Source organism: Centroberyx affinis, unplaced genomic scaffold (genome assembly GCF_046629955.1).
Source record: "Centroberyx affinis isolate AG114_WGS23_722 - 3 ecotype Tasmania unplaced genomic scaffold, CSIRO-AGI_Caff_v1 ptg001683l_1, whole genome shotgun sequence".
NCBI classification, from domain to species: Eukaryota; Metazoa; Chordata; class Actinopteri; order Beryciformes; family Berycidae; genus Centroberyx; species Centroberyx affinis.
In genome coordinates, this window is record NW_027280102.1 from 12,828 (window position 1) to 20,000 (window position 7,173).

Genomic DNA, 7,173 nt, shown 5'->3' on the forward strand with positions numbered 1-7,173 from the left:
AGAGGGAGACAAAGTGGGGATTTCAGCTTTAAATTTTCACTCTTTATCAGCTGCACCTCCCCTATAAGAATGAGTTGATTTATTAGGTGTAATCAATAAGGTGTTGTAGCTCCCACTCCACTGGATTTCACCTGCTTAGTCTATTTCATGGAAACAGCAACTGTTCCTAATTTTTTGCTCACTCAGTGTATACCAGTCTGCTGTACATTGTATTTTGGCAAGATCAATGGCTCTAACATGATAGTCTGAGCTCTGTGAGTTACTTTAACAACTTAAACTAATAGAATTGGGCTGCAGCCATACCTATGTTGGCCGTGTGCGTCTGCAGCTCTGCCATAGCAGCACATATTTCTGCCTAAAAAGCACTTAACGTGCATTTTGCAGATTGAATTAGGCATCCGCGCAGCAGCATAGACAGAAACTGGTGCATTTCATAAGGATCATACTCAGCGACTCGGGCTAAACTGTTGTGTCAGGTGTGACCTTCATGTCAAGTCAGCTTGACCCTGCTGCGCGGCGGTGGACCACTCATACTGGAGAATAATATGGAAGTGGACAGCCAAGGAGAAAAGAACACATGGATGCTTTTTCGAGTGGAAATCTTGTGCGGTGATAGTGGAAAACAGGGAAGAGGGACAGAGGGAGGAAAAGGAGCAGGAATAGAAATAGGAGGGCAGCAAGAGGAGGAGGAGGAGGAAGAATAGGAACAGTGGGAAGACAAACACGGAGGGAAATGAGTATGATGGAGAAACAAATCTGATACAATGACGCCTGTGCATAGCCACTTATAATCAGGTGCTGGTTGGTGGCAGGAATACAAAATAGTCCATATAATGAAACACAGTGTGCGGTTGGATAATTTCTTTATATGGACTATATCTGATACAATATTGCACACCAGATAACAGGAGGTGCTGGTCATGAACAACCGTACACTCAGCTTCACATAAACAATTTAATAACCAGCGTTTCGGCCTAGTCTGTCCTTTGTAAACGTTGGTTATGAAATTTTTATGTGGAGCTGAGTGTGCGGTTGTTCTTCTTTATCTTCGGAGAAACATATCCACACACATGGGTGGTGTAATGTACAGGAAGACTAATCTTCAACTTGAGGGACCTGGTTCAAGCCCCCATGTCAGCAAGCTTCTGCTTTGCTGAAATGTCCTTTCTGTACAAGTATTTTTCTATATGACATTATGAAGATACAGGAGGCAGCAGGAGCCTGAAGGTTAGAGAAGTGGGTTTGCCAGTTCAAATCCCCCCGACTGGGTGGCAAGATTTATAGGGGGAAGTAATAGGGAAGTAATAACCCCAATTATTCAACCTCAATTACAGTGGTGCAGCTCAACAAACAGGTTGTGGACAGGTTGTGGTTGTGTGTCACTGTGTGTATGAATGTGAAACAGAGTGGTGCAAAACAGGAGCATGCACGCTCAGCAAGACTCCCCTCTCCGGATAAATAACGGCTATAAAAGAAAATGAAATAACAGCGGCGCATTATACAGTAATGAAAAGGAGGTGCGGAGGGAGGAAAAAACTCCCTCATCCCCATCTCACCTGTGTATGATGCGCTTGGTGCGGAGGTAGCCCAGAGCCAGGGCCAGCTCGCAGACGTAGAGCTTGACGGTGCTCTCCGAGAAGTGGACGTTCTGCTGCAGGTGGTAGCGCAGGTCGCCTCCCAGGAGCAAGTCCACCACCATGAACATGTCCTCCTCATCCTGGAAGGAGTACCTGCAGGGGGAAAGGTGGAGGAGGAGGAGGAGGAGAGGAGGTTGAAGGGACAGAAGGAGGGGTCAGGTAGTGGCGAGGAGGATAGGGAGGAGCAGGGAAGGGATGGAAGAAGAGAAAGAGGAAGAGGAGCAAGGATGTGGGGGGGTGGAGTCAGAGGAGATTGGGAGGAAAAAGGGAGGAAGGAGGGAGTTGAGTAGGAGGGAGGTGGAAGGAATAGAGAGGCATGAAATAGGAGGGGATGGGGAGAAGCAAAAGGAGAAATGGGAAGCGAAATAAGAATGGAGATGGAAGGAATGCGGAGTGGAGAAACAAAATGGAATTGAGAGGAGGCAGGGAGAGTGAAGCAGGGAGGATGGGAAAGGAAGGTGAGTGAAGAGATACGGAAGGGAAGAGGAGAAGAGGGACAGAAGGAGAGCAGAGAGTTGACAGTAGTTATTTTCTGTAGAAGCTACAAAAGAACTGCAAATGAGCCAGCCACATACAGGTTTGAGTCACTACAGAGGTTTCTAAAGTTTTACATATATTACTGCCATTGCAGAAAAACCATTTAACTCTAAAACGCTTAAAGTTTGGGGATTTAACCCCTTGCACTTTGAGTTTCCCCTTATGACAATGTTATATACATATGATATATTCTGTATCTGGTCGTTCCAACATTTCATTGAAGCTACAGCACACTTACATTCAAACCCAAGACGACATGTTTTTATGGCTGCACAATTCATTCAATTTCCCTGTAATTCAGCAAGACATATTTGGTATCTGTGGAAACCTTGGGATCTTGACTAGAATTTAAAATAAAGTTCTGCGGGCTTGAAACGTGTTTGTAATGATGATCCCGATTGAGGGACTTTAGAGTAGAAGAGGTTAAAACGCATGCTGAAGTTCGTAAAATGCATGATGATCTAACTGAAAATAAGGCCGTTTTTCAACATTTCTGGATAGTTGCCACTTTGGAGATGCAATGTTTTCACCCGACAGCAACAACAGAGGAAGACAAAGTGCAAAAACTACCTTTCAGCCTCATGTTCTTCAGCTAAATCAACATTAGCAGTCATAAGAGATAATGCAAGACTAAGGTACAAAAGGCTTTACAAATACAAAGGGTTCAACAAATTTGCCCATCAGTATTTCAACCCCATAATGAAAGCTGACAGAGGATCTCAGGAAACACAATCTCAAAGCCTCCCAAGGTCTCTAAGGGCAGAGGCTGCTCCCACTCTGTATGACTGATGCCAAACAGAAGAAAAAACTCTTCAAACTCTCTCAGACTGCAGGATGAGCAGCGGCATATTGGTTGGTAAGTTAAGCCCGAGGCAACGCTCATTATCCTGGCTTCAAGGCTAACAAGTTAAGAAAATCCTTCGTTATCTTGTACACAAGAGGCTGTGATGGATAGGAGGCAGATGAGACAGGTAACAGGTGTAACACAGTGTTCCTATCTGAATCTAAATCTGACAGCCGTGATTTGATATCTGTGTTTGTGTCTGGATTTAGATATAAAGTGTAATTGGACATGGACTGTGCCGAAAAGGGCCAAGAAATAGAAAAAATGTTAATTTTAAAAGTATTTCCTGCATCAGCAATTCAGTTAATTTGCTTTAGAATTATAAAACTCTTATTTAAACTCTATCGTGTGGTTCCCTTTTGTTTTTAAATGTTTTGTTTAATGAGCATGAGATTTGTTATTATTATCTTTATATATATTTATTTTTTTTATTATTTTTCTAATTATATATGAGTGATTAGGCCTCCCATTTTATTTAGGAGCTACAAGCTAACAATTTTTAGGTCTACATGTATTCATATAAAAGCCACTCTTTTGTTATGACTGAACTAATTTCATCACTGCAAATTATACACAAAATAAGAAGCACAAAGCTGTAGACTTAGGCAGTCAAATACTCTGTGTAGCTTACCAAGGAGGCTTATAAACAACAAAGGTCAATACATCATCTGCATCTGTTTGGATAATTTCTTAATGGACTATATCTGATACAATGTTTCTAAATGTATTTTGGCGACACCCATCATCACTGGAGAAATATGATGCTTTCTATTACACTAAGAGGCAAATTGGGCAACAGTCAAAACCGAGAAAATATAATAAAATATAATTGATATGGTTGTGATTACACTGGGGAACAGGAACCAGTGCTGGGTACAAAGTTGCTAGTAGCATGCTGAAGATATCCAGCTGGGACAAGTTTCTGTGACAGTTTTTGTTTACGTTTCTTAACGTGATCCATGCAGTTTCATTGCGTATCTTGGTTCAGAAAATCTTGGTTCAATAGAGCTTAATAACTGAGCAAAGTTCTGCATCTACCAAGCACCTTTACATCACTGTGCTCTCTCCGCAAATCGATCTCTTCCCTGCTTCTATCTCTCTTTAATACAAGAAATGGGGGTGAGCAAAGTTTCCATCATTCTGCCGAGTGTCTTGTCATTTCATTAAAGCAGGCCATTACAACTATTAAATATGCCTTATGTCATTGTGTGGTCCAAAAATTTGGCAGAGAAAACTGGACCATCTGTTTGGCTCTCTCCAGCCTCACCTCCTCGCTGCAAGTCTGGGGATGTGATTTTTCAGCTTTTTTTTTTTTTTTTTTCATACCTAACAGGATATGGTGTTACTGCTTTTTGTAGCAACACACTCATTAAGCTGCATTTCTGTGTCTGTTATACCATAGCAACCAAGAAATATTAATAAAATGAATGAAACAGCGTCCAGATACTGTGGCTTAAATTTAGGCAGAATCACAACTAATGAAACAGAAAAGAAAAGAAAAAGTTCAGTAGGCCTACTTATTATTTCACTGCTGAATATGGTATTTTGGTTCAGTTTGTGTGTGTACATGCGTTGGCAGCGGACCGTCAGAGTCGTATTCAACTGGAAGTGATGGTTGCCATATCAACTAGCAAACAATGTATATTTTCAATAAATTAATCTTTTTTAATACATATTTTATTATTTGACTTTTTATTAAAGACATTTGTAGTGATGATTTTTAACATAAATAAAAAGTGTAGTTGGATGAAAAAACTATGTCATGTTTGTCAGTGTGTGTGTGTGTGTGTGTGTGTGTGTGTGTATGCCTCTCTCCGTGTGTGTGTTAGTGAGTGGGGGGGGGGGGTCCTAGGTGAGAAGAGCCTGTGGCCATCCATCTATTCACCCATCAATCAGGCTCTGGCACGCACAGCAGGTCTGCATCAGCAGGCCGCCCGCCGCCCGCCATTTGAGAAGCCGTTGCACAAATCGTCATTGATTTTACATGCTGAGCTTCCCACTGGGGCCGTACTTTTCTTCCCCCCTCTCAACGTCGAGCTAATTAGTCTCTCTCTCCTACAGGAACCTAATTTGTGCAAAAAAATAATAATAATTAAAAATAAAAAAAGCTACACCAGCCAGCCGTTCCCTGGCTCGCCTAAAGCGTTGCTCTGTGAAATATATGGAAAAACAGTCCCACGTCTCCGAGTTTAGATCTTCACTGAAGTTGGAGGAGTTTGCCCCACCGCCCCTCTGAAGTCCTCCAACAAGTTCCCAATCTGAAGTAAATAGGCTGCAATTCCACTCAGCACTTCTGAGAGATTTCCAACTGGGTTATGTATTCTTTTTTCACAGACTCTTTAGTGGTTTCTAACAGACAAACACGAATACTCCTCCATGACCCCAGGGTTTTTTTTGTGCCGATGTTGGTGTCCACTCTTCCCTGCTCTGATAAACTGGAGGTGGTGCTTTTCAATGCTGGGATTGATTGAGCTGACTCCAAACTGTCTGCTGAGGCTCAGATGATGCTGAGGCCACCTGACGTCTTCACTGCCAACGGCTTGAAATGTAGACGCACACGCACGCTCGCAAGCCAGAGGGAGGCACAGAGAGAGGCGCAAAACACACGGGTAGCTGCGTAGGTAGACGCTTGCATGCAGATACACACACACACGCATGCACACGCACACACACCCACACACACACTAAGACTACTTGATGTCTAATCGTCAGCGGATACAGAGTCTGCAAACAGTATGTGTGAAAAACCCAGATGTGTAGATGCGCGCAAACACATACACACTGCAAGAGAGAGAGAGAGACACACACACACACACTCACACACACACAACTCCCCACAAAGGATCCTCCCTTCTACCTTCTCTGTGACGGCCCTGACATCAACTCCATTTTTAAACAGAGAATGAGTCTGACATAATCTCCAAGATCGCTTGCGACACCGCTGTTGGATCCTGAGGCTGTAAATCTGCATGGTGATAGGTAGCATCAGGGACAACCCATCCCTCTCTCACACACACACATACACACACATACACACATACATACAAGCACACAGGCACACACACACAGCAGATAAACAAGCAGCTAATGGACATCATTTTTAACAAAAACAGAGGAGAAGAAGCCTGCCCCGCCCACTTAAGAGTGTGTGACGTGGCTGAATGGATGAGACCAGCTGCTATGCTATCAATCACTCCGACACGCAGCAATAACTTAGCCACGTAGCCAAGTTTTCAGCAAAGTAAGTGTGTGTGTTTGTGTGTGTGTGTGTGTGTGTGTGTTGGAGCGGAGGGCGGGGTGGGGGTGGAGGATGGAGGGTGCAGAAGGACGTGAGATGGGTGAGAAAAACAGTGCGCATGAGTGTGTGAAGGACATAAAAGCCTCAAATTTTAAGAAGAGGGGACTTCCATGGGGAGTTTACGAGACTAGATGGTTGAGAATCTCTGAAAAGAGATTCAAAAAGCTACAGCAGCTGCCATTAGATGTAAGAGTAAAATAACTGAGTGAGGCAACAGAGTGGGTAGCAGTGTGTGTGTGTGTGTATGTGAGAGAGAGAGAGATAGAGAGAGAGAGAGAGAGATTTGGTTGGATGATGACGATATGACACTTTGAGTCTGGCAGTGAGTATGGAAGCAGAGATCAAACAGCAGTAGCCATCACATTAGCATCACATTCTCTTAAATATCAAAGCGATATTTTGCTTTGATACAACATTTGTAGTTTTTGGCACGCACATCTCCAACTGGGTTCATGGGCGGTTAAAACTTGCTGTCCCAATTATCCAAAGCACTGCCACTCTGGCGCTGTGCGTGTGCATGAATATGTGAAGGCCACACATATTGAGATGAGGCTATTTTTCTCTGAGGAGTCGAGAAGACTTGATGGCTAAAAAAAAAAAAAATCCAAAAAGCTCAAATAGTTACAGCAGCTGCCATGAGTGATAATCTTTCATTTTATGTGACTGAATAGGATGGATAGAAATGACTTTCCCAGTAAAACTGACATTGTTGTACAGTTATTAAAGGTGTTTGCCATAGACCCTGTACACTACAAAAACATCCTTACAAAACATCTTAACAAGGCATTTAGTCTCATATTCTTTAATTTTTTCTTAAACCAAGAGCAAAATTCTGCCAATGAGGTGAGGTAACTCC

General features: G+C 42.9%; 1 protein-coding gene across 1 annotated transcript in view; it reads right to left on the minus strand.

The window, feature by feature from the left end:
* Positions 1–1,557: 1,557 nt before the first annotated feature.
* Positions 1,558–7,173, minus strand: part of LOC139651562 (serine/threonine-protein kinase 32A-like) — a gene marked incomplete at its 3' end in the record, with an annotated part of 26,373 nt that continues 20,757 nt past the window's right edge. Inside the window, exon 4 of the mRNA XM_071528523.1 lies at positions 1,558–1,731. Within this exon, the coding sequence (XP_071384624.1) occupies positions 1,558–1,731 (174 nt within the window). The remainder of the gene's footprint in view (positions 1,732–7,173) is intronic.